Source organism: Salvelinus namaycush, chromosome 16 (assembly GCF_016432855.1).
Source record: "Salvelinus namaycush isolate Seneca chromosome 16, SaNama_1.0, whole genome shotgun sequence".
NCBI lineage: Eukaryota > Metazoa > Chordata > Actinopteri > Salmoniformes > Salmonidae > Salvelinus > Salvelinus namaycush.
This window is the reverse complement of record NC_052322.1, coordinates 11786553-11812057: the sequence shown is the minus strand read 5'-3', so window position 1 is coordinate 11812057 and position 25505 is coordinate 11786553. Positions and strand designations below refer to the sequence as shown.

The 25505-nt window shown below is 43.7% G+C and overlaps 2 protein-coding genes and 2 long non-coding RNA genes across 4 annotated transcripts; 2 read left to right on the top strand and 2 right to left on the bottom strand.

Moving 5' to 3' along the window:
- Window positions 1-4176: 4176 nt before the first annotated feature.
- Window positions 4177-4974, top strand: LOC120061540. The gene is made up of 3 exons (XR_005478350.1): window positions 4177-4236; window positions 4556-4628; window positions 4905-4974. It is a non-coding gene; the product is annotated as an uncharacterized LOC120061540 (long non-coding RNA).
- An 81-nt stretch (window positions 4975-5055) lies between these two features.
- On the top strand, window positions 5056-7945 carry LOC120060951 (inositol 1,4,5-triphosphate receptor associated 2). The gene is made up of 7 exons (XM_039010401.1): window positions 5056-5073; window positions 5219-5359; window positions 5689-5820; window positions 6070-6214; window positions 6446-6489; window positions 6617-6925; window positions 7698-7945. Exons 1-6 carry the CDS (start codon window positions 5056-5058, stop codon window positions 6764-6766), a joined length of 630 nt encoding a protein of 209 aa, XP_038866329.1. The 3' UTR covers window positions 6767-6925; window positions 7698-7945.
- Window positions 7946-12234: 4289 nt separating this feature from the next.
- On the bottom strand, window positions 12235-17876 carry LOC120060949 (innate immunity activator protein-like). Its single transcript, XM_039010399.1, has 8 exons — window positions 17869-17876; window positions 17642-17696; window positions 16765-17005; window positions 16461-16514; window positions 16054-16357; window positions 14596-14757; window positions 13527-14271; window positions 12235-13398 (listed from the first exon to the last, which is right to left on the bottom strand). The coding sequence occupies exons 1-8, from the start codon at window positions 17874-17876 to the stop codon at window positions 13303-13305; spliced, it is 1665 nt and encodes a 554-aa protein (XP_038866327.1). The 3' UTR covers window positions 12235-13302.
- A 138-nt stretch (window positions 17877-18014) lies between these two features.
- On the bottom strand, window positions 18015-25168 carry LOC120061541. The gene is made up of 3 exons (XR_005478351.1): window positions 25113-25168; window positions 18753-18861; window positions 18015-18114 (listed from the first exon to the last, which is right to left on the bottom strand). It is a non-coding gene; the product is annotated as an uncharacterized LOC120061541 (long non-coding RNA).
- Window positions 25169-25505: the final 337 nt, after the last annotated feature.

Below are 25505 nucleotides of genomic sequence, written 5' to 3'. Positions count from 1 at the left end.
GATAATGGTGTTGATGTGAGCCTTGACCAGCCTTTCAAAGCACTTCATGGCTACAGACGGGAGTACTACGGGTCGGTAGTTCTTGGACACAGAGACTATGGTGGTCTGCATGAAACACTGCATGAAACAGTGAAGACACTTGCCAGTTGGTCTGCGCATCCTCGGAGTACACGTCCTCTATGTTTGAGGTGCTGTCCCTCCTGTGTCAGACTACTTCTCCCATACTGTTTCCCCTGGCATGTCTTTTCCCTCTCTGAACCCACCTCACACTGTCTAGTCACAGCTGTAACGTTGTTATGCAATCGCTACTCCAGGCCTACCTGCCTCAGTTCTCTGTAATTTTTTATTAGGTACACCAATCTAAAAACGGGTCAGAACAACCTTAGCCTTCAGAACAACCTGAATTCTTTGGGGCATGGAAATGTTGCTCAATTGGTATCAAGGGACCTAATGTGTGCCAGGAAAACATTCCCCACACCATAGCACCACCCAGCCTGTACCGTTGACACCAGGCAGGATGGGGCCATGGACTCATGCTGCTTACGCCAAATCCTGACTCTGCCACCAGCATGACGCAACAGGAACCGGGATTCGTGGGACAAGGCAATGTTTTTCCAGTCCTCAATTGTCCAGTGTTTGTGATCACGTGCCCACTGGAGCTGCTTCTTATTGTTTTTAGCTGATATGAGTGGAACCCGGTGTGTTTGTCTGCTGCAATAGCCCATCCGCGACAAGGACTGCCGAGTTGTGCGTTCCGAGATGCCATTCTGCACACCACTGTTGTACTGCACAGTTATTGGCCTGTTTGTGGCACGCCTGTTAGTTTGCATGATTCTTGCCATTTTCCTTCGACCTATCATCAATGAGCTGTTTTTGATCTCAGGACTGCCGCTGACTGTGTTTTTTGTTTGTCGCCACATTCTCGGTAAACCCTAGACACTGTCGTGAAAAGCCCAGGCCAGACGTTGCTGAGATACTGGAACCTGCACCCCTGGCACCGACGATCATACCACGCTCAAAGTCTCTTTGGTCACTCGATTTGCACATTTCTAACGTTCAATCGAACAGTAACTGAATGCCTCGATGCCCGTCTGCCTGCTTTATATAGCAAGCCACGGCCACGTGACTCACTGTCTGTAGGAGAAAACCATTTTTGTGATTGGGGTGGTGTACCTAATAAACTATATATGTATATAGACATACAGTACCAGTAAAAAGTTTGGACACACCTACTCATTCCAGGGTTTTTCTTTATTTGTACTAGTTTCTACATTGTAGAATAATAGTGAAGACATCAAAACTATGAAATTACACATATGGAATCATGTAGTAACCAAAACAAGTGTTAAACAAGCAAAATCTATTTTATATTTGAGATTCTTCAAAGTAGCCATACTTTGCCTTTATGACACCTTTGCACAAAGAGAGAGGGAGAGGTGTCAGTCACTAAACCTTGAGTCCCCTGTGCTCGTGTCCGAGTCACCAATGGTCGAGTCACAAGTACCTATGGCAGAAGTCCGAGTCCCTGTGCTCGAGTCCTGGTCCAAGTGCTTATGTGTCAGTCATTGGTTCCACATTAACTCAAAACAAAGTTATTTACACAGTCGGATATAGTGTAGTGGCAAGAGGAATTTAGTCAATAAATTGTTTGATATCCCTTTTCCTTTCTTTCTGTGCCGAGAAAGGGTCATGTTAAAAGGGCCACGTTCGTTGCAAAACGTTGTCGAATGTTGCATATAGAAATTCCATGAATGGAGCCAAAGCAATTCCTTACTCTCCATGTCAGAGAGGCATGTTTGTTCTACATAGCATATTTCTATCTGAACGTTCCAAGACATTGCATCCTACTGAACGCTCCCCAGGTTGTTAGCTATAGCTAGCTAATGAGGCGACATGACTGAACAATGTCAGTCAACGGTCCGGTCCGCGATATACTTTATGAATGTAAAATTCGGCCTGCCAATGCATGATAGAAAGAAAAAAAACATAGTGCCTGTATTATGGGTCATATCTTTTGAACAGTAATCTCTCTAGCCGTTTTGCTACAGAACCTGGATATGAAATGCAGTGGGGAAAGTGGAAGGGTTGAGCGAGACAAAAAAAATCAAGGACCGCCTACTTTTCTATACTCAAGGTAGAGAAAAACATAGCTTGACTGTTGTTTTATCATTAAACTCAATGCTGCTATTGTTTTTAATTTCGCAAAGTGATAAAATAATTTATATGTTTAAAGATAATGATTAAATAATTCCACTCTGAAACCATATAATTGTATGAAATTTATTAGAATCATAAAACTATAATCTGATGATGTGTGTAGTTTTAGTCAGAATTAGAACAAGGACCTTTTGTTCCTTTTTGGTATGTAAGCAGGGTGCAAGTGGGAAACAAATGATAAGAGGAGCTATCGACAGACAAGCTGGACCACTGTGTTCCTTACAGGACATTCTGACTCCACCCGTGGAGGGGAGAAACTGTTAGGCTTGCAGAAAATTATGAAACATGTTGTAGATTAAACAATGTATCTGTGTAGTGGAAAAACATTGACTGTCTGAGCAAGGCGTAGCTTAAGATTTGAACTTGTTTGTGTGTGTTATAAAGACTGGGTTTGCATTTTTGATGTTAGAACGTTCTCGTGAATAAACACTTTTATTTTTGTAAATTGGGACTCTTGTCTGTTTCATTCAACCAGAATATTAATTAACTCTGGGTTGCAGACTGAGTAGATTAATTGAAGTTTATGAACATGGATAACAAAATTTCAACTCAATGCTGCTATTTTTTTTTATTTCGTAAAGCAACTTGTGTTTCTTAACCAGGCAAAGGGTAACTAACTAGAAGGCTGGTGGTGACTGGTTAGCTACGGGTAAGCAAGAGAGTTGCCAGTGTGATGTGCAGAATCGGAGGTGGAGCCAGGGCGAAGCCTGTCTGCCCAACAACATATCATACTAATTTGAGTGTCTTGGATTTACATTTACTATGTTACGTCTAGTCTATGAGACCAGGCTGCAATGCCCACACTCATTGCTTGCTCTCCTGCAGCTCACCAGCTGATCTAGGCTGTGTGTGCCGGGTGTGGCACATCCTTCCCACTGCTGAACAATACTGCGTATCTGTGCTGCTAATATCAATTGTGCAGAGATAATTTAGTCTCATCCCGTTTAGTTATAGTTTTTTCTGGGTCTATTATTTAGTCAGTTATAGTCTCGTCAATTGGCACAAAAAATTGGTGTTTGACAAATATTTTAGTCACTGTTTTTGTTGACGAAATTAACACTGGTCTCTACTAGTCTCTACTAGTCTCTAGTAGAGACTCAAACTACCTTGTATATCAAGATCAGTATAGAAAAACCTCTTGTTATGAGAGAACCAAACTAGCCTGGTTCCAGATCTGTTTGTGCTGTCTTGCCACCTCCTTTGGTTATTGTCGGGCCATCAACTACCTGTCAAACTGCCTTTCTTTTCTACGAATTGACCTGCCTCCGGCTCTAACTACTGCCTAGACCGTCCTGATAGTTTGTTATTACGTAACAACACACACACGCCTAAGCAGTGATGGTGTGAGCTGACACACACACACACACACACACACACACACACACACACACACACACACACACACACACACACACACACACACACACACACACACACACACACACACACACACACACACACACACACACACAGAGCTGGTTTAGGTAGTACCTAATAGGTACTGTACTTATCCTGGTCTACTTCCCTGACTGAGGATCACATAATAGGATTACTGACGTCCTGAGTGCAGTCCTCTGAGACTGACAGAGTGAGTGAAGAGATCAATGGAGTAAGACAAATGGTAAGGAATTGTACTCTCTTTTTTTCCCTCAGAGTGATATGCAGATCTTATTGTGGTTTTGTTCTTGCCTTGTTGATTATTTTACATTTATTCTACTTTCTTACTTTGGCTTTGGTCCAAGGGACAGGGAGCAGTTGTCTTTGGTCCCCATTCTCTAGTAGCATCGTTCTGCTGCTATGGTGCCGATTCATACTATGCACCCTCAGGTGAGTCAGACCATCTCTCCTCTGGCTATACAAACCCTCTGCTAATGATTCAGACTGTACCTAATACAGTGGGCTCATAATGTCCAAGTGAGTCAGGGTTTCTATTCTTCCAGCCTGATGAGGGGACACCTAAACAAAGTGACCAGCCGGCCAAGATGCTAATCGTGCTAGACAGTGAGGACAGTGAGGAAGGTATAGTACCCTAGTATGCCCTCTCTAGCAATAACAGAGTCATTATGTCATTGTTGTTTTTGGGCGGTTATCGTGTGTGCAATTATCAAAGAATACTTTTAGTAAAAAAGGATGGAAACAAGTGTTTTTGTAAAAATAGTGACGTGATATGAGTGATAGTTTGAGCATCAACAGATCTATTGGGGACCATCCTAATGTAGTATCACTGTGAACCACAAGGCTCTGATCTGACGTGAAGAATAACTTGGCATGTTGGTGTCTTTCATACAGAGTCCGGTTAGGAAGAATAATTTGACACGTTGATGTCTTTCATTCATAGAGTCCATTGAAGAGCAGCAGCCGGTTACGCCATGGAATGACCTGTGTATTATAGATCGCGTAGGCTTCAACAGGTGAGGTTTTATCCTCTGTGTGACTGACGATAACCATCACTATATTGGTAATGATCAAGAACAGATCGTCTCATCCCTAATCCAGACTTGTTGTTCAAGTGTTCAAGTCCTGCAATTGCCCCAGATATGTGTTTGGTAATGTGTTTGGTTCTTTGTTGTCTTGAGCTGGTTCATTGGGCATCTCTCTTTCTCTTTCTTACTCTTTCTTTATCTGTGTCTCTCTCCCTCTCTCACTCTCCCTCTTCATCTGTCTGTCCCTCCCTCCCTCTATCACAGTGCTAAGATGTCAGAGGAACAAGTGGAGGTAAGGCAATCCATCAGTAGTCCTCATTAACATGATGTTATGATGCATTGCAATCATAGGGATACATCTTGTGTGGGTATTGTGTGTACTATCTGATGCCCCCAACCCCTGTCCCCCCTTATGATGTTGTATGGTAAGCCTGTAACACCTTCGTTTCCCATTAAGGAGCTATACAGTTCTATTCTAATTTATTATATTATTTTGTATTCTACTCTATTGTATTCTATTCTACTATATTCTCTTCTATTCTATTCCGTTCTGTTCTATTCCATTCTATTCTATTCAGAATGCATTCTCCCAGATTGCGCTGGCCTTTCGTAGTGACCAGTACACCCTGAAGCAGAGGCTGCAGGCAGAGGAGCATGCTAGGAACCTGGCTGAGGAGAACATCCAGCTGGAGCTGATGAGAGGCCGGGAGACACTGGAGGTATTGGAGAAGGAGGGTGGATGGGGTCACTGCAATGAAGGAAGAGAAGTATTGGACGTTTCCCCTCTAGCCTGTTCCACTCACCAATCCCTGAGACCCTTAATCATAATAAATTATGTTTGAGCCAGAGTGAAAGTGTGAGTTAGTACCTTATTTTTTCTAATGAATATGATGACAAGCGTCAGCAGCACTGTGTCCCTGACATTGAGAACAACTTTTTGTTGGGGGGGGGGGGGGGGGGGGGGATATAAGGCCTACAGCATACAATGTGTGTATTGTATATGAGGGTTTTTGTAACAGAGTTTTGACCTGTCTCACTGTGTTGTCAGACTCTAAAGGCTCTGTGTCTGGACAGTTTGCGCAGTAAGATCCTCCAGAGACTAGAGCTGTGTCTGGATATACTGGGAGGAACAGTGGAGAGAATCTCCAACACAGCAGAGGTGTTGGGAGCTGTACATCAGGTAGTCTCTCTCACACAGACATTACTGTACAGTCTATCTAGCTCAAGACTTTGATTATGGATTGGATCAGCTACACATTACACCCCAATGACTGAATCAATGGGGAAGGACACAATCATCACACTCGTCACTGATACTTTGAGACTTGAGTAGAATGAAGCTGCTATTCTTTGTGGTTCAGTACAGGTTTATATACTCTGCCTACACATACCGTATACATACTCAATGTAGCTGTACTCTGTATGGTAGGAGGCTCGTGTGAGTCGAGCGGTGGAGCTGATGGTGAGCCACGTTGACAACCTGAAGAGGCGTTATGAGAGAGACATCACGGAGCTGGACGAGACCAAGAAACTCAACAGGAAAATCCTCCGTAGGAACTACAGCGACCCTAGAGGTAAGTACCACCAGTGTAACTGTCTGGGTTCAAACTCGTATGTCCCGCACGCCACAAGACTGTGTTAGCCCGCTGAGCTAAAGCCTAGACCTAGATTTCAGGTCTAGGTTGTTGGTGAGGTTACTTATCACGTAAGCATGGTTCACTGAATCATCATAGGTCTACCTGAATATGGCTTGGTATGTGATAGGCACAGATGCTGTTATCTGACTGGTGTGTCTCTCGCTGCAGATGAAGGAGAGTTCAGGCAGAAGGACAATAAAACCTCTCAGCAGGTAGGAGCACTTCCCTGTCTTCATGCAGAGGATATTCACTATGTATAACATTGTGTCATAATTGTTTTCATCTTGTTTTAACCTCCAATCCCTTTCCTGTCTCTCTTCCTTCCTCTCGTTCTTCTAGTTGCACATTGGTGCAAGTCGCCGAAGGGTCAGCATAGCAGTGATCACCAAACAAGCCCAGGTCTGCGCAGTTCAAGTCCTTCCTCTCCAAAGACATGCACGTACCCACGCACACCAACTATCTGCCTATTCTTTTGCCTCAGGAAAATAGAAAATGGGAAAGAGGGCTGCAGAAGTCATTCTCATTAGATCATGGGATAGGCAAGAAGTCACTCTCAACCCCATCTCCATCAATGGACTCCATCACAGAGTCCAACCCTTCAGTCATGGTCAAGACAGAAGAGATGGATGTTCCCTTACTGGCTGGCAGGTAATGTAGGTGTAAAGGACTTCACGCTGCTTGCTTAGCGAGTACCACTTCCTCCCGATTCGGCCCATACCTGGCGCAAACTCGGGACCTCTGCCTCACAAACACACATGAACGTCCTTCCTCAAGCATATTAACCCGATCGCGCCACCTCAAAAACTAGCAATGAGGTGAAGCAAGCGGGACACTTCAGGCTGAGGAGTGCATTTCACACATCCCCATGTGCTACATAGGAATATACAGTATCTACATGCAAGGGTTAAAGGAAATTAGAATTTACTTCAATTTTCTCGCTGTAATTTTCATTTAATTTCATTCAAATTCCAAGTCAGTCTTTGAATTCAGAGAATTCAATTCCATTCAATTCCAATGTTAGGTCAAATCCAAGAATTCAATTCCCAATTCAATATTATCCCCAACATTTCCACAAATTGAAATGTAATTCCGTCAGGCTTTCAGGCTGATTAAGTCACTGTTCAGACAGCCTAGCTATACTGGAAATGAAATATAGAAATACAAGTTGAAATGATTTAAAACAAATACTATAGTCAATGTTTGATGCATTAATTACATTACCTGGGATATGTAGAAATACTCAATTCCAATTCAATTCCAAAGATGAAATGTTTTCTTTGACATGAAGATTGTTGAAATTCAAATTGAATTTAACAAATTCTCCACTTCATGAGTGAATTCAAGAATTTAATTGAAATGTCAAATTAAATTGGAATTGACCCTAACCCTGCCACCAACCAAACCTTTTTGCTGATTCAAGACCACAAGAAGCCCCTGATGATAACAAACAAGAAGTCGCTGCTGTTGTCCAGTCACCACCTGAACCAGACCCCTCTCCAGTCTATACAGCACCCTGTCCCACTCTCACACACAAGCCAAACGAAGTGGACACCAAGAAAAACAACATAAGGTACAGTATAGAATTTACACATAAATAACATTTCCTGTAGCCAATACGACACCTTTTTATATGCAAGGGGAAGTCCTCAGGACTAAATTATACTGAATAAAAATATAAACACAACATGTAAAGTATTGGACCCATGTTAAAAGATCCCAGAAATGTTCCATACGCATAAATGTTGTGGCCAAATTTGTTTACATCCCTGTTAGTGAGCATTTCTTCTTTGCCAAGATAATCCATCCACCTGACAGGTGTGCCATATCAAGAAGCTTGATATGATTAAACAGCATGATCATTAAACAAAGGCCACTCTAGAATGTGCAGTTTTGTCACACAACACAATACCGAAGATGTCTCACGTTTTGAGGGAGCGTGCAACTGGCATGCTGACTGCAGGAATGTCCATCAGAGCCGTTGCTAGTGAATTGAATGTTAATTTCTCTACCTTAAGCCACCTCCAACATCATTTTAGAGAATTTGGCAGTATGTCCAGCTGGCCTCACAACCTAAGACCACGTGTATGGCGTCGTGTGGCCGATCGGTTTGCTGATATCAACCTTGTGAACAGAGTGCCCCATGGTGGCAGTGGGGCTATGGTATGGGCAGGTATAAGCTACGGACAACAAACACAATTGCATTTTATCGACGGCAATTTGAATGCACAGATATACAGTAATGAGTCCATTGTCATGCCATTCATCTGCCGCCATCACCTCATGTTTCAGCATGATAAATGCACGGCCCCATGTCACAAGGATCTGTCCACGATTCCTGGAAGCTGAAAATGTCCCAGTTCTTCCATGGCTTGCATATTCACCAGACATTTCAGCAATTGAGCATGTTTAGGATGTTTTGGATAGATGTGTACGACAGCCTGTTCCAGTTCCTGCCAATATTCAGCAACTTTGCACAGCCGTTGAATAGGAGTGGGACAACATTCCACAGATCACAATCAACAGCCTGATCTACTCTATGCAAAGGAGATGTGTCGCAGATACTGACTGGTTTTCCGATCCATGTCCCTACCTTTTTTTAAAGGTTTCTGTGACAAACAGATGCATATCCCAGTCATGTGATATCCATAGATTAGGGCTTAATTTATTTATTTTGATTGACTTTTTCCCCCTTATATGAACTGTAACTCAGTAAAGTCTTTGAAATTGTTGCATAAAACACCGGTTCTTTGCGTCAGGGAGTGGAGCAAAACTAGATTTTATTTCACAATAGGACTAGTAAAAAGTTTAGGCCTCGATCACACCGACAGCATCATTGCATTTTGGTACACCAGAAGTACATTCATGAGTCAAACTGTATGCATAGACGGCTTGACAGAAATGGTAGCAGAATGTGAATGTTGAACTTTTGTTGCACATATATCCAGATGATGCTGCGTAACATTTTGCCCAATGACACTAAGTGTGATCAAGGTGTTAGATTTGGACAATATCTTCAGGGCCTAGCGCTCAGCACAGTGTCTGCTGACAAACAAATCATAAACTCAGCAAAAAAAGAAACATCCCTTTTTCAGGACCCTGTCTTTCAAAGATAATTCGTAAAAATCCAAATAACTTCACAGATCTTCATTGTAAAGGGTTTAAACACAGTTGTCCATGCTTGTTCAATGAACCATAAACAATTAATGAACATGCATCTGTGGAACGGTCGTTAAGACACTAACAGCTTACAGACGGTAGGCAATTAAGCTCACAGTTATGACAACTTAGGACACTAAAGAGGCCTTTCTACTGACTCTGAAAAACACCAAAAGAAAGATGCCCAGGGTTAGTCACATGTCTGTAGAACTTGTTCAGTTTATGTCTCATTTGTTGAATCTTGTTATGTTCATACAAATATTTACACAATATTTAAGTTTGCTGAAAATAAACGCAGTTGACAGTGAGAGGACGTTTCTTTTTTTACTGAGTTTAGTTATTGCAATAATCTTATTGCAATAATGTCTGAGTATTCAATAATCACGTTTAAGTCTCATAATATATTTACGTTCCGATTATCTGGCCAACACACAATAAATACACACCAAACCAATATCGAGGAAGGCGTGCCAAGGGAGGAGAACAGCTACCAGCGAAGAGGGGCACACCTTGCCATAGACGGTTACAATATGGGTCACAGTAGAATTTAGATTACACCACAGCCACTGCCCCCGTCCTCCCAAGGCACACCAGCCTGTACAATCGTGAAGGGATCCCCCAAAACAAAGGGTAAAGCACAGCTTTTATACCTGGGCATGGCAGCCATGCCATTAATTGACAATTGCCTACACCTGGCCCTGAGAGGGACAGCGTTTTAACACATCAACAGTTTGACCCTGTTATACACATGTTCAGAGGTACAATAATAACACGACAATGGCACAATAACACAACAAGGAATTGGCTAAACAAGGGCCTTGTTGTTGTATTCTAACATGGCATGTGTGTCTGTGAAAGTTCACCTTTGGATACTCTAATAAGGTACAGACATAAAGGCAAGGCCGCGCTGGAGAGGACGGAGAGGAGGAAAGGGAACAGAGAGAAAACAATGACACACACCGACCAATGCATCACTGGAACGTAAGTCACTTATAATCAAATCAAATCAAATTGTATTTGTCACGTGCGCCGAATACAACAGGTGTAGACCTTACAGTGAAATGCTTACTTACAAGCCCTTAAAAACTTCTTCAGGATAGGGGGCAGTATTTTCACGTCCGGAGGAAAAGCGTGCCCAAAGTAAACTGCCTGTTACTCAGGCCCAGAAGCTAGGATATGCACATGCATGATCGTATTGGATACAAAACACTCTAAAGTTTCTAAAACTGTTAAAATAATGTCTGTGAGTATAACAGAACTGATTTGGCAGGCGAAACCCTGAGCACAATCCATCCAAGGATTTTTTTGTTGTTGAGGTCATTGTATTTTCCAATGCTTTTCTATGGGAAACCTGATTTATTAGGGCCCAGATTGCAGTTCATATGGCTTCCACTAGATGTCAACAGTCTTTAGAAATTGTTCGATGTTTTCCTTTTGAGAAATGAAGAAGTAGTCCTATTCTTTCCATGTGTCACTCAGATGGACTTAAGTCTTTTGGTACGCGTGAACAGGAGCGCGCTCCTCGTTATTTTCCTCCAGTATTGGAAACCGTTTATTCCGTCTTAAATTTGATCGATTATTTACATTTTAGGGTACCTGAGGTTGGATTAGAAAAGTTGTTTGAAATGTTTGGACAGGTAACTTATTAGATACTTTGTAGTCATGTTGGGCGAGTTGGAACCGGTGTATATCTGAATCAAACGCGCCAAATAAATTGACATTTTTGGGATATAAAGAAGGAATTTATCGAACAAATTGACCATTTATTGTGTCACTGAGACACAATTTGGGATTGCAAAAAGATGATCTTCAAAGGTATGGCATTTATTATATCGCTATTTTTGACTTTCGTGTCACATTAGCCTGGTTGAAAAATGGTTTTCATGTTTTTGTATGCGGGGCGCTGTCCTCAGATAATCGCATGGTGTGCTTTTGCCGTAAAGCCTTTTTGAAATCTGACACAGCGCCTGGATTAACAAGAAGTTAAGCTTTATTTTGATGTATTACACTTGTATTTATATGAATATTAAATATTTATATTTCTGTAGTTTGAATTTGGCGCTCTGCAATTTCACAGGATGTTGTCAAATCTATCCCACTAACGGGATTCGAGCGTTAAGGGATTTAACCATCAATGCAGGTTTAAGACAAAGTAAAAAATAGATAAGGAAGAAATTATAAAAAAATGTAAGTGCAGCAGTAAAATAACAATGGCGAGGCTATATACAGGGGGTACCGGTACAGAGTCAATGTGTGGGGGGGGGCTATACTTTGACTTTCTCTGATGTCACTACTATGGAAGTATATTGCAGTTCAACATTTATTCTTCCATACCTTATTGCCATGACAGTGACACCCAGCTTCTCTTTTTAGGTGTGGCCCTATGTGCAGAGAGCGCCCCCTGGCCCACTGGATGTGGCACTGCCGCTGGGTTGTCCTCAGTGTGTATCTGGTAGTGCTCTGCTGTGTGATACTACTGATCATCCTCTTCTGGCTCGGTCCTGAACGTCTGCTGTGAGCTGATGAGATTTAACACAAACACTTCCTGAAGGAGACAGATAGACAAAGCACTTCCTGGTTCTGACCTGGCTTCTGATTGGTCATTGAACAGCTTCACCCAATAAACATTCCTGAAAGAATCACGTTTCAATTCTGTGATTAATCCATTTAAGTATGACAATGTCACTGTTTTGTCTTTTTTGTGTGCTATGATATTTTATATTGACTAGAAACAAATGCCTCTGCAAATGTATCTCTCTAAAAAGAAATTGCACTTTGAGAATCAGTAATATAAAGCCTTTTTATTATAAATATACAAACAATATCAAAACTGATATAATCAACTGGTTAGTACCACAACAAAACCGCAATGCAGTGAAAACATCCAACACAATCATGCTTCAAACCAACCACTTAAATGAATATAAATTAATAGTTTAACAGGTTAACATTCAGCTTATTTCGTGTTATTGTTAGTGTACTACAGCTTAAGGAGAAACAGCAACTTTATAGCATTTTCTAACACTATTTTCAAAAATAATATGAAAAATTATATAATAAAATTCTAGTGAGAGTTACAGGTAACTACCCCCAAAAGATCTATGCCAAGACGCATTGAAGCTGTTCTAGCGGCTCGTGGTGGCCCAACGTCCTATTAAGACACTATGCTGGTGTTTCCTTTATTTTGGGAAGTTACCTGTATATTGTGCCTATACTGCTTGAGGAAACCTCTTAAGTTAATAGATAGAGAAAGAAAACAGATACAGTCTAGACATTTTATTAAAGAAATAAATGATTATATTAGGAAGGCCGTAACTTAATTTGGAACCTAGGTGAACCTTGTTGTGCAAATATGTGTACCACACACAAAGAGAGTCTACAGTAAGCAGTAATCTTGAAATGTTATAGCCAGTTAAAAATGTATGAAACTTGTTACAAAAACTTAGCATATTTAACCTGTAGAAAATAATCAAATTGACTCACAATATCAACTTTCTTTTATAAATAAACTGGCAAAGCGCCTTACATAGAAATTACAAACTTTCTTTACATAAAGATTAAATAAAATACATACGTCACAAGTGGTAGAGCTAGGTGCTTATCATGGTACCCAACTACCCATGGAGCCAAAGTCGTCTTCTGCATTTTGTCAGGGACAGTTGTCCTTCACCAGGGACATACAGTATAATCTCACAGAGTCCATTGATTCAATAAATACAGACATACTCAATAGTTTAGAGGGTCCTTCGCTCCTCGTGTGTAGCATAGCATACTGCAGTAGGGCGACTCCCCCTGGTTACAGCCAGAGACATATACTGTATAGATATACACATATAATTATGTACCGTATACAGTATATATGGCTGTGGTTACACCTGGCTAACGATCTCTGAGTCCTCTTCAACAAACCACTGCACTGGAGTTCCATCTGCAGCCCTCTGGAGGATCACCTTTTGGTGGGGACCCTGAAACACAACAACACATTCACGTTCCTTTAGTTCCATATCTATATGTTTTAAAATATAAATGGGGGATGCTAGTTATGCTAAGATAAATGTGTGTTATGCTGGTGAGTGTTAGAGGGCATTGTCACCTGCATGTAGGGCGGGAGGTGAGGGGACGTGGGGCTCTTTACTCTGAATGACCCCTGCCGCTCCAGGGAACCCGGGCGTGACTTTTGGAACTGGTTCCGCTGGTGCCAGGATTTGAGCTCCTCTGACACCATCTCCCTGGGTAGCACCCGGGCGAGGTGTTCGGGGTACTCCCTCAGTGACGGGGTACGTACGAGGTGGGTGTAGGGGAGTGGGAGCTTCAGAACTCTCCTGGGGGATAACGGTGGGGGCCCATGTCCCTCCTGCTGCCAGTGCCTGTGCTGGGGCTGGGGGGCCTTGGAGGGGGAAAGGTAGAGATCCCTCCCCAGGGGACTGTCCAGGTCCTGCGGGGAAAGAGGGGAACAGTGTCCTTCCTCCGCCATTCTCCTTCTCAAGCTGGGAGAGGACTGGTGCTGGTTGTTGTTCTTGTAAAAGCTGGGGCTGTTGTAGCCATTGAACGCAGGGCTGGTGGGACTTTTAGCTCCATAGTGGAAGCCGTAGGGAGGAGGGCAGAGCTTGGGGATCTCTGTGGGTGCGGGGCCCTCCCTGTCTATGTGATTGTCCCGGCTGGGGGAGCTGGTGTAGGAGGGGACAGAGTGTTCAGAGCTGCTGTCCTCAGAGCTGGACTGGTACAAGCGCTGGGGAGAGTACTGTGGAGACCGAACCAGGAACTCCGGCCGTCTGCGTGGCAACCTGGCACGCCCACGTCCTTCACTCAGGTCATGAGCGGGCTTACTTTTGGGAAGTCTGAGAAGAGGAAAATAGACAGAGAAGAAAAAAGTTAACTACTGTGATGCAATTTGTGTATGTCTCTCTCCCTATAACGTGCATTAATACAGCAACTTTATTACATGTATTAGTCAATGTATTTTATGAATATAATTGATGTTACTTATGACAAATCCACAACCAAAGTCCACAACAACAGACACATGAGAAGACACAATAAAGCTAATCAACACAGTCATGTTGCTATGGTTTTGACATTCTGTGTTATGGTGTTGACGTTGTGTGTGATGGTGATGACATTCTGCGTTATGGTGTTGACGTTCTGAAGCATTGGTTGTTTACCTGAAGGACTGTGAGTACTGTCTGCGTACGTGCAGCTCTGGAGTAGAGGGGGCGCTGGAGGAGTGGGTTTGTCCATGTCTCAGAGCCAGGTTCTTAATGGAGGGGAAGTGGGAGGGCAGGACTCTACTGTCTGCAGGAAACACTGGGGTCCCTACTGGACTGCTGCTCCGAGAAAGAAGGAGATAGAGAGGGTGCAGGGCAGGAGTATAACAACTGCTAGTTCAAAAGTTAGAGTCGTGCAGTATATTTAGTCAAAAGCAAATCCCTTTTTATGGGGTTCTGAGCAGAATAAATATTTTAGTAGTGAAGTAGGGCCTGCACAGTCAGCTGCTCCACCTTTCCCAGCTAGCAATGAGGAATCGGCCCAGAAGCATGCCTCTTCCGGGGGGTCGGAACTGATTGAAATGGCCCGGAATCAGGTGTTGAACTCGGCCCAGAATCAAAATGAATCGAATCGGCCCAAGTACATCGGGCCGTTGCTGTCTACCGGAATTCAGCCGACTTTGCAAGCATCTTACCAGAATCCTCCCAGAAGCGGCCTGATGCTAATTTAAATAAATGTATACAAAATTTCCCAATTTAGTCATTTTAAATATGACTATTATACATTTTATACATACAAATTTTACCCATCCACACATTTTTTTTACAACTGTCTTGTCCCTTCGCTGCAACTCCCGTACCAAGCTGCACTGCTTCTTGACACAATGCATACTTAACCTGGAAGCCAGCCGCTCCAATGTGTCGGAGGAAACACCATACACCTGTTGACCGTGTCAGCGTGCATGTGCCTGGCCTGCCACAGGAGTCGCTACAGCGCGATGGGACAAGGACATCCAGGCTGGCCAAACCCTCCCCTAACCCGGACAACCCTGGGCCAATTGTACGTCGCCTCATGGGTCTCCCGGTCGCGGCCAGCGTGGGTATCGAACCAGCATCTGTAGCAACGCAGTTTGCACTGTGATGCAGTGTCTTAGACGTCTGTGCCACTCGTGAGGCCCCATCCAGTTTTTCATGCTTATCAATTGCCTTGCACAAAGTATCAAAATACTAAAATACCACTTAAATAGGACTCTTAAAGAATGTCATTTAAATGTTAATTTTATTTTTTGATCACAGAAACAATGAGAAAATATGGAAAAATAAGTAATGAAATGTTAATTATATAAAGCAGCCCGTGTAATCATCTGCCAGAGAGTAGCCACAATCGGACCCAAGCCCCAAGTAATACATTTGGGCCAGATGATAACTCACACAGGAATCGGCCCGAGCTCAATCCCGGCATGCCAGCCATAAGAAATACTGCCGAAGGCGGCCCAGACTCGGGCCACTTGACGTCGGCCAAGTCTGATTCTCAGGCGGGTGCCCCGACTCTCAGCCGGAATCGGCCCAGATCTACTGTGCTAACTGGGTTATTAGTCCACAGGGTTTCAATCCAAAAAGGACGTTGACTCTTACCTGGACCTGCTGCTGCAGGCAGAGAGGGGTTTGTTGGGTCTTAGGTAGGGCTGGTCCAGGCTAGACTCTCTCCAGGGGGAGTTCTGGATGGGGGAGCGTTCAGGGTACTCCACACTGCAGTTGGAGCCCATACTGAAGCTCTGGGTCTGGGTCTGCTCCACACTGCAGCTGGAGACGAGGCTCTGGCCGGAGGAGTGTTGGAGACTGCCCTGGGAGGAGGAGGACTGGAGGGACAGGGAGCCCACAGAGGATTGCAGGAGTGGGTCTACAGACGCTGAGGGAGAGAGAGGGCCAGAGTCGACGTCTATGGAATGACAGAGGAGACATAATAGTAAGAGTCAGACATGATGACACTTTGGAGGTGTTGAATTGTATTGGCATTTCTACTGTGTTAGTTGATAACTCACCATCGTCCAAGGCCACTGCATCAGACAGGGAGCTGTCATCAGACATGCACAGATCTGGCGACAGAAAGAGGCTTTATTCAAGACTTTATTCAATTAGGGGAAGGGGTTGGGTGAATTATCAACATTGTAGCGTAATTCTTATGAAATGTATTGCTTATGTGATTCAATAACAAAACAATTGTGTATAAAAAAAAAGACAATCCATCCATCCAACCTCCAGTGAGAACGGCACCTAACCTTACTGCAGATTGCAGAGCCCAATGTGTCCAGATGGGGGCATAAGTAGCAAATGCACAGCACTCACCTCTGTGTTTGGCTGACTCATTCTTCTTGTTAGTTGGTGGAGAGGAGCACTCCTTCCTGATCCTGTGCTGAAACACAGCTTCCTGTAGATCCTTGACTTTCTTCTCCTCCCTCTTGCACTGCTGCAGCCTGCTCTTCTTCTGTGGTTTAGACAGGTGATCCTCCACTGAGAGTCTACGAGCTGCCTCAACGATCTGGAGCTGCAAGGCCAGGTCAGCTTCTAGGGAGTGGAGTTCTGAATCCTGTGGAGAAGGTTTTTCGCTTCAATCAAGGTCAAGAACACAAATAACAGGATTTAAAAAAAATCCCCTTTATCTCCCCAATTTCGATCTTGTCTCCTCGCTGCAACTCCCCAACGGTCTCGGGAGGCGAAGGTCGAGTCATGTGTACTCAGACCCGCCAAACCGCGTTTCTTAACACCCTCGCGCTTAACCCGGAAACCAGCCGCACCAATGTGTCAGAGGAAACACTGTTCAACTGACGACCGAGGTCAGCCTGCAGGTGCCCGGCCCGCCACAAGGGTCGCTAGAGCGCGATGAGTCAAGTAAAGCCCCCCCGGCCAAACCCTCCACTAACCCGGACGGCGCTGGGACAATTGTGCGCCGCCCTAAGGGACTCCCGATCACGGCCGGTTGTGATACAGCCTGGGATCAAACCCGGGTCTGTAGTGACGCCTCTAGCACTGCGATGCAGTGCCTTAGACCGCTGCGCCACTCAGGAGGCGCAGGAAGAGCATTTATTTCACATTTTTACAAAAAACTTTGTGGAAACTGCAATAGATGAACTTCGCACTGAATCTTGCAAGACATTGAGAGATGTTGCTACACCTGGCTGCATTTCAAACGAAACAAAACCAAACTGAGTAGCCTATACTGTACCTCTCCATCCTGGTGTATGAGTCTGTCGTCCAGTTTGAAGGACGCTCCTATTCTCCTGCGAACGCGAGGGGGCTTCTCATTAGGCAGTAAAGGGTAGTCTGACGGCAGTTTTCCGGTCAGCTCCTGTAAATAAAGCAAATCCCAAATCAAGTCGATTTGTTTGTAAACACACACTTCTTATATCTTAACCACCAACTCTAAATGTAGAAGAGGTGATTTGGAATCACGTTCTCATGATCACGTTCCCAAATGTCACCTCAAACTCTGAGGATGTCCTCTTGGTCTAATGGGTAAGACGCTGTGTTGACTAGAACCCCTAATTGCAGTGTGACTACTCACAGCCTCTCTGATGCAGAGTTTTTTGATTTCCTGTAGACACAGTTCCAGTTTCTCCTCCAGAACCTGATGCTTCAGCCTCATGGCCCGGGTGTGAGTGGTCAAGTCCTTGACTGGCGACGTGGGGCTGTCGGGACCTGCATCGCACATAGATGATGTTAATGGAGATTTTAAAACAGAGCACAGGCCCCCATTATAGGCATCACATGGTGCCACATTTGGAGGTTTTATCACAAAATGAATGATCATTATGGATGATATATTTTTTCTACAGATGTAGGATCTTAATTTGATCACTCAGTTGCAGGATAATTTTTATGCAATGCAGGAAATGTACAATTTATAGTGTATTTGAGGTTAAAAAAGGCTTCTAAAGTTTGTAATTTCCATTTGGACATTTCAGACTGATTTTAACTTGTGAAAAATGTATCAACCTCTTCAAAAAATGTTGCTGCAGGATTTCCTGGTGCTGCAGGATTATTTTCCTGCTGTAACAAACTGGCTCAAATTAAGATCCTACATCTGTAGCTACCCTACTAGATGCAAGATGGCGCTGACAGATGGTCGCCTCGCTTCCAAGTCCTTAGGAAACTATACTATCACTAAACTTCTAGCTCCTGAATTTATCTCTAAAGTTCAATATTTGCACATACAATTGTAAAAACAGCTTCAATATTTAGGTCTCAGCATTAATAATATGTTCTGTGCTTTCTATAAAGTTTTATATCTGCACCTAGATCTAAAGTTCCGCATTGTTGATGTGTTGAGCTCCTACCAGAGTTGATTATGATCCCACTGTCAGTGTCACTGATCTCCTCTTTATGCATATCCTCTTTATCCATCATGGCTGTTGGAAGGTCTTCTTTACAGTGTTAAAACAATACCTGTTGGAAAAGAGTTAAATAGTTTAATCAGATTGTATAAATCATCATTATTCACACAAAAAACATATCCAACGTTTAGATCACTCAGGAAAGTGAAAAATTGCTTAACCTAAAAAACTATTACAAAATATTGCACAATCATCAGTTTCCACCCCTGATGCTGAATGTCTCTTTAAACACTGATTTAGTCCCCACTAGTGCTACCCCCATCTCCCTCTTCCCCTGCTTCCATCCTTTTCTCCCCTGTTCTCCTATTACAATAGGCAGCAGCCTCCACGCTTGACACGGCACATGTGCGAGGGGTCCAGGGGTTAATCCAAAACCGGGCGCCATGGCGACGGTCACAGGGCACAACACCATTCTCCGGAAGGGTGTGTGTGTGTTGTGTGTCGCCGTGAGGTGTGTCAGAGGGTGTTTAAAGGGACGGACCCGCAAAAAGACCCAGAAGAAAGCAGGTGGCTGCAAGGCAAGGAAATTACCCCTCTCATGGACTGCACCTGTTCCCCCCTCACAAAGTCTCACCCACACACAGACGCGCACACACCAGCTCTCCATTCAATCGGTGTCCAGAGAAACAACCCTCAAGGGGCTTTTGAAGTGGAAGAATGTCTGAATGCTTAGCCTGTCTCTGTAGCATCAGACAGCTCACTTAAAGCCACTGGAGATTCATGATTTGGCACATCTCTGATTTCACTGACACATTCTCACACTGTAGAACACATAAAAAATGTGTATGTGTGCAACTCGTGTTTATGGACTATTCAATAATCTGCCACTTTATATGCTGTAGGTTGTCCTTGAAGCTAACCCAAGATTCTAAAAGTGACTTATAAAGCCCAGCATAGGGGACAGAACAGCAAGTTGAAAATCATGTTTGGGTTCTACAGATGTAGGATCTTAATTTGATCACTTTTGTTTCTGATCATTTTCCTGCACATCCGGAAATGAAAACTTGTCGTCTATTCAAGGTTTAAAAAAGCTTCTAAAGTTTGTAATTTTCACTTTAAAATGTCAGACTTGATTTGCCCTAATGAAAAATGGATCAACTACAAAAAATGTCCATTATTTATAATCCACATAATTTCCAGTTGCTGCAGGATTATTTTCTGCTGTAGCAAACTGGCTCAAATGGAGATCTTACATCTGTATAGCAGGAGAGGAGGTGAAGGCTGACTCATTGACAGACTTGATTCTCATGTCATCTGACATGAGTTGGGGGGAGTTGAGGAAGTCAACTAAGGATAAGACTAAAAAAATCTATATTTAGTTTCTAGGTGAACAACTTTATTTTCATTCACGTGTCTGTCATCAGCTGTAGCTGTACCTCTCCTCTCCTCCACGTTTCAGCAGATCACAAAGGACTTCTTTATGGCAGCTAACGAGATTATAAGATATCATTACCATCCCTTGTAACAGGTCAGTAGTACAAGTATGTGTAGGATGGCACCCTACTCCCTATATAGTGCACATCTTTTGACAATAACTCTGGTCAAAAGTCATGCACTATCTAGGGAATAGGATACCATTTCGTACACACCAGAAGACTTTTACAACACAGGAAATAACTTCCTTTAGACCGAATAGCTATTGGGGATGCTGACATGTATCTTCTGTATCTATGTCTAAAAACACAACTACAGTATGTCAAAGGACAGAAGGAGCTCATGTAGCTCATGTCCCTATTCACATTCAGGTCATGTAGCCTTAGCCGCTGTGGGTGACCAAGTCCAAGTAATCCACTGGTCCTATCTAGAGCAGTGATGTTTAGAGATGGGTATCAGGCCTGTTCCTGTAGGGATCATGAGAAACCCCTTGCCAGGATGTTATTGTGTTGAGTCCCACTGGCTGGGTCGGCCTATATCGGCCCATCCTCTGTCCATTCAGCAGAGTAACTCATGTGGACTGATGCAGCTTTGAGAAAGCCAGAGCAGCACAAAGAGTGAACAGCATGCTATAGTCTACCGCTGTTGGCTGAAAACACAGGGGCAAACAAAGGCTCTATATCCCCTGTATCCATCCACCAGTCTGCATAATCTACTGTGGGTTCAATAACTGCTGACACCTCTGGATGGGCTGGATCCAGCTCCAGTCGAGGAGGAGTGGTGGTTTGCTTGGCCCAACAGTGAGACAACAGAGCAGGAGGAGGGGGGAAAGGAACAGAGCTGGGGCCTACAGTGAGACAGTGGAAGGAAGAGGAACTCTAGCTTTGAATGAAAACTGATATGAGCAGAAACAGAGCACATTCCGAGCATATCATTTTCGATTCCAGGCTAGAATACCTCCTCTCAAAGAGAGGAAATTAACAGGTCTGAGTCTGAGTGGGTGAAGTGGAGTGAGGTAGGGGAATTTAGACTCCCTGACGCAGCCACATGAATAATATAAAACTGAGACGGCAACAGGAACACAGGAACTGGCTAATCAGACGCAGTCAGAGGCAGGGTAATGTGGTATTTTGCCCACTTACACCCCATAACTCTCCCAAGACTTTCACAATGTCTGTGGTTACCTGGAGCCTATATCTACTGAGTGGGTGTGTGGAAGAGTTGGGTTGGGATACAGCATCATTCAGGACCTTCTAGAAGTTGTAAACTTATGCCAAAACATACAACATTTCCCATATAGTATTTGTATGTGAGCACTGACAACATAGGGTGGGGAAAGAGGGAAAAACATCAGAACTTTTTTTTGTCACATGCACCGAATAAAACAGGCGTAGACTTTCCCGTAAAATAATTACTTAAGAGCCCTTTCCCAACAATGCAGAGTTAAAAAGTAAGAATGTTTTTAATAAAAATGAGCTAAAGATAAAAAATAGGAAATAGTAACACAATAAAATAACAATAATGAGGCTATATACAAGGAGTACCGGTACCAAGTCAATGAGCGGGGGCAAGAGGTAGTATAGGTAATTAAGGTAATACCCCTACATGTAGGTAGGGGTAAAAGTGACGAGGCAATCAGGATAGATAATAAACAGGGGTTAATGTAAATAGTCTGGGTAGCCATTTGATTTACTGTGCAGCAGTCTTATGGCTTGTGGATAGAAGCTGTTCAGGAGCCTTTTGGTCCCAGACCTGGCGCTCTGGTACCGCTTGCCGTGCGGTAGCAGAGAGAACCGTATATGACTTGGGTGGTTGGTCTTTGACAATTTTTAGGGCCTTCCTATGACACCGCCTGGCATAGAGGTGCTGGATTGCAAGGAGCTCGGCCCCAGTGATGTACTGGGCCATACGCACTACCCTCTGTAGCGCCTTGCGGTCGGATGCCGAGCAGTCAATATGCTCTCAATGGTGCAGCTGTATAACTTTTTGAGGATTTGAGGGCCAATGCCAAATCTTTTCAGTCTCCTGATGGAGAAGAGGCATTGTAGTGCCCCCTTCACTACTGTGTTGGCATGTCTGGACCATGATAGGTCTTTAGTGATGTGGTCGCCGAGGAACATGAAGCTCTCAACCCGCTCTATTACAGCCCTGTCGATGTGAATGTGGCATGCTCGGCCCTCCATTTCCTGTAGTCCACTATCAGCTCCTTTGTCTTGCTCACGTTGAGGGAGAGATTATTGTCCTGGCACCACACTGCCAAGTCTCTGTCCTCCTCCCTATAGGCTGTCTCATCGTCGTTGGTGATCAGGCCTACCACTGTCGTGTCGTCTGCAAACTTAATGATTGTGTTGGGAATTGTGCGGGCCACGCAGTCGTGGGTAAACAGGTAGTACAGGAGGGGACTAAGCACACACCTCTGAGGGGCCCTCGTGTTGAGGGCCAGCGTGGCGGATGTGTTGTAGCCTACCCTCACCCCCTGGGGGCGGCCCGTCAGGAAGTCCAGGATCCAGTTGCAGAGGGAGGTGTCCAGTCCCAGGGCCCTTCGCATAGTGATGAGCTTGGAAGGAACTATGGTGCTGAACCCTGAGCTGTAGTCAATTAACAGCATTCTTACGTAGGTAGCCTTTTCCCAGGGCATTGACATCATCATATTGACATTTAATATTGCCATAGTCTTCATACTGTATACAAGTAAGATTGTTGAAAACATAGGGTGAGGACTGAGGAGGGGTGAATTTGAAAATCAACAAATCACTCCATTGGGTCAAGAATAGCCAATTAGCTCAACATTTCCTGTAGAAGATGTGCCATTACCTTATGCTCCACCCTATAGCACATGACTTCATTGCTGTTGTCATAACAAGCTAATTACACCAGTCCTGTGATGATGATCACAGCAAACGATGACAGCTATCTAAGGAGGGTTTCTCAGGATAGTAGCTTACGGTTACACCCATCCTCATTCCCCTCTGCTCGCCGGACCATGAAAACGAAGCATCTAACGGGAAACGGTTTGTTTATAGGAGGAGAAGATGATGGTGAGGATTCACTGTCTGTCTCCCAGACTTTCCCTGTTATCCACCATCCATTCCCATGAGCCTCTGGAAGAGTGTGTGTGTGTGTGTGTGTGTGTGTGTGTGTGTGTGTGTGTGTGTGTGTGTGTGTGTGTGTGTGTGTGTGTGTGTGTGTGTGTGTGTGTGTGTGTGTGTGTGCGCCTCTGGGATTCTCCTGGAATGTAGCCCACCACCACCATTGCATTACCACTGTGGTCGGGTCTAGGCTGCTGGAATTACCAACGGGGGCTAGCTACCCTAGGAAACAGTGAGGGATGCCTGTGTGTGTATGTGTGTGTATGTGTACGTGTGCATGTGTGTTCAACTGAAACTAAACCAGGCCTATGTGAAGCCTGTAATTAAGATTCTCTAGGGTATGCTGATACTATGGAAGAAACCAAACGACTTTACAGTATGTCTGATTTCAGAGGCTGGTCAACAGCCAACATCCATTCAGCAAAATAGATCCATTCTGTTCTGTCTGTATATATACAGAGGGAATGGAGAGAATGACTCAGCAGACTGATTATTGATCATCATTGATCTAAATGAAACTCCAATCCAATCCAAAGCCCATCAATACTATATATAGTTAAGAACAAATTCTTATTTACAATGGCGGCCTACCCCGGGCCAAACTCGGACGACGCTGGGCCAATTGTGCGCTGGCCTATGGGACTCCCAATCACGGCAGGATGTGATACAGCCTGGATCCGAACCAGAGACTGTAGTGACGCCACTTGCATTGAGATGCAGTGCCTTAGACTGCTGCGCCATTCAGGAGCCCTATACTAGGAACATGTTTCCTATGTCAACTTCCATTCAGAACTGTGTCATCATTATTAGAGGCTTAGTTTTCCAATGGAGACAATAATAAAAGTTGCCGTAATGAGCAACACATACTTTCCTGGTCCCTGTCGGTGGAGGCCATATCCTAGCCAGACACAGCACCTCTGTTGCAGACCAAAGACAATATAAACACAGAGACCTAAGAAGAGATCCTCCATTGTTCTCCAAGATCAAGCCATATGGCATTCTTTGACTCTCCGGGCCTCAAGACGACTTAATAGTGGTCAACCCCTGTAAATTATGGTAACAGGATGTGTGACTGACTGACTTAGCTTCTTCACCCTTTCATAGTATCTCTGGTTCTTTTCCTTTACCCTACAGGTCAATTGTCAAATGATCTATGTGCTTGTCACAAGTAAACAATTCAACTTTGCAAATACTGAAGCAGAATTAACACTGAGGTGTTACAGGTCAGTGGGAGATGTTTGTCAACAATTTCAAATGGACAACTTTCTTGTGTAGTGGCAATGGATGAAAATAACACCATTCAACTTTTTTCTGTTCAAAGACAAAAGGCTTGTTATGTGAGACCATTACATTAGCTACTTGTGTCTCATCTTCCTGTGTTAAATAGCTTTCAACATGTGGCAGGATCTACTCATGACTGTGTCATTGAAATGACTAGTGTTTTTAGAGTCGACACACTCTTGCTGAGTAATATGGACTATTGCAATTTGAATTCTGGGAAGTAAACGTTAAGCAATTGTCGTGACTCACAGTTTATCAGACAAATAATAACCATGTAAAATAACAGAATGTCTGAGAGTGACTCATCTAAAGTTAAAAAATATTTGATGTCTGAAATAAAGCATACGTTTCAGAGTTGAAAAAGTCATCCTCAGTCACACAGAAAGAACTCAAATAGCTGCAATATAACATCGAATTATACTTTGTATCAGTTGCCCATAGTTTATCCCTGTCTACATTGTAACATTGTAACAACCAGAGTGCAATACCCTGTCACTGTAACTGTATTCTCATTTTCCCATATAACAACAATACGTTCATAAAATTCGAATGTTTTTACCTTCTAAACGCGTTGGTCCAGCAATCCTGAGGACTTCACAGCATGCTGAGTCTTTCTCAAGTCAGATGTGTGATGGGCATGCGGGGCGGCGTTCCGTTCTCTGGTGGGACATCTGTCCTCAGATCATACCATTATCTGGAAAGAGAGAGGGTTGTCTCACTTGAGAGGGTTGTCTCACTGTGGGTTTAGTTTCCCAAATGCAAAATAGTTTTACGTGGATCAACTGTTGTGAGTTGTGAATTTGACAGACTTTTTATTTTACGTGGTATAGTTTCTGAACCATTAAAAAAGAATAAAAGAAATGTAACTTTATGTTGGTTAATTCCCCCTATCTACAAGGAACATTTTCAATCGAGAGCATTTTTTTCTCTAGACACGCTCTGCCCCATTGAC

Coding starts and splice junctions, on each gene's coding strand:
- LOC120060951 (XM_039010401.1), top strand. Junction 5,360..5,688: donor GAGGCCGGGAGACACTGGAG/GTATTGGAGAAG, acceptor CTGTGTTGTCAG/ACTCTAAAGGCTCTGTGTCT. Junction 5,821..6,069: donor TGTTGGGAGCTGTACATCAG/GTAGTCTCTCTC, acceptor TCTGTATGGTAG/GAGGCTCGTGTGAGTCGAGC.
- LOC120060949 (XM_039010399.1), bottom strand. Junction 16,358..16,460: donor TGCAGTGGCCTTGGACGATG/GTGAGTTATCAA, acceptor GTCATTCCATAG/ACGTCGACTCTGGCCCTCTC. Junction 14,272..14,595: donor CAGTACTCACAGTCCTTCAG/GTAAACAACCAA, acceptor TCCTCTTCTCAG/ACTTCCCAAAAGTAAGCCCG.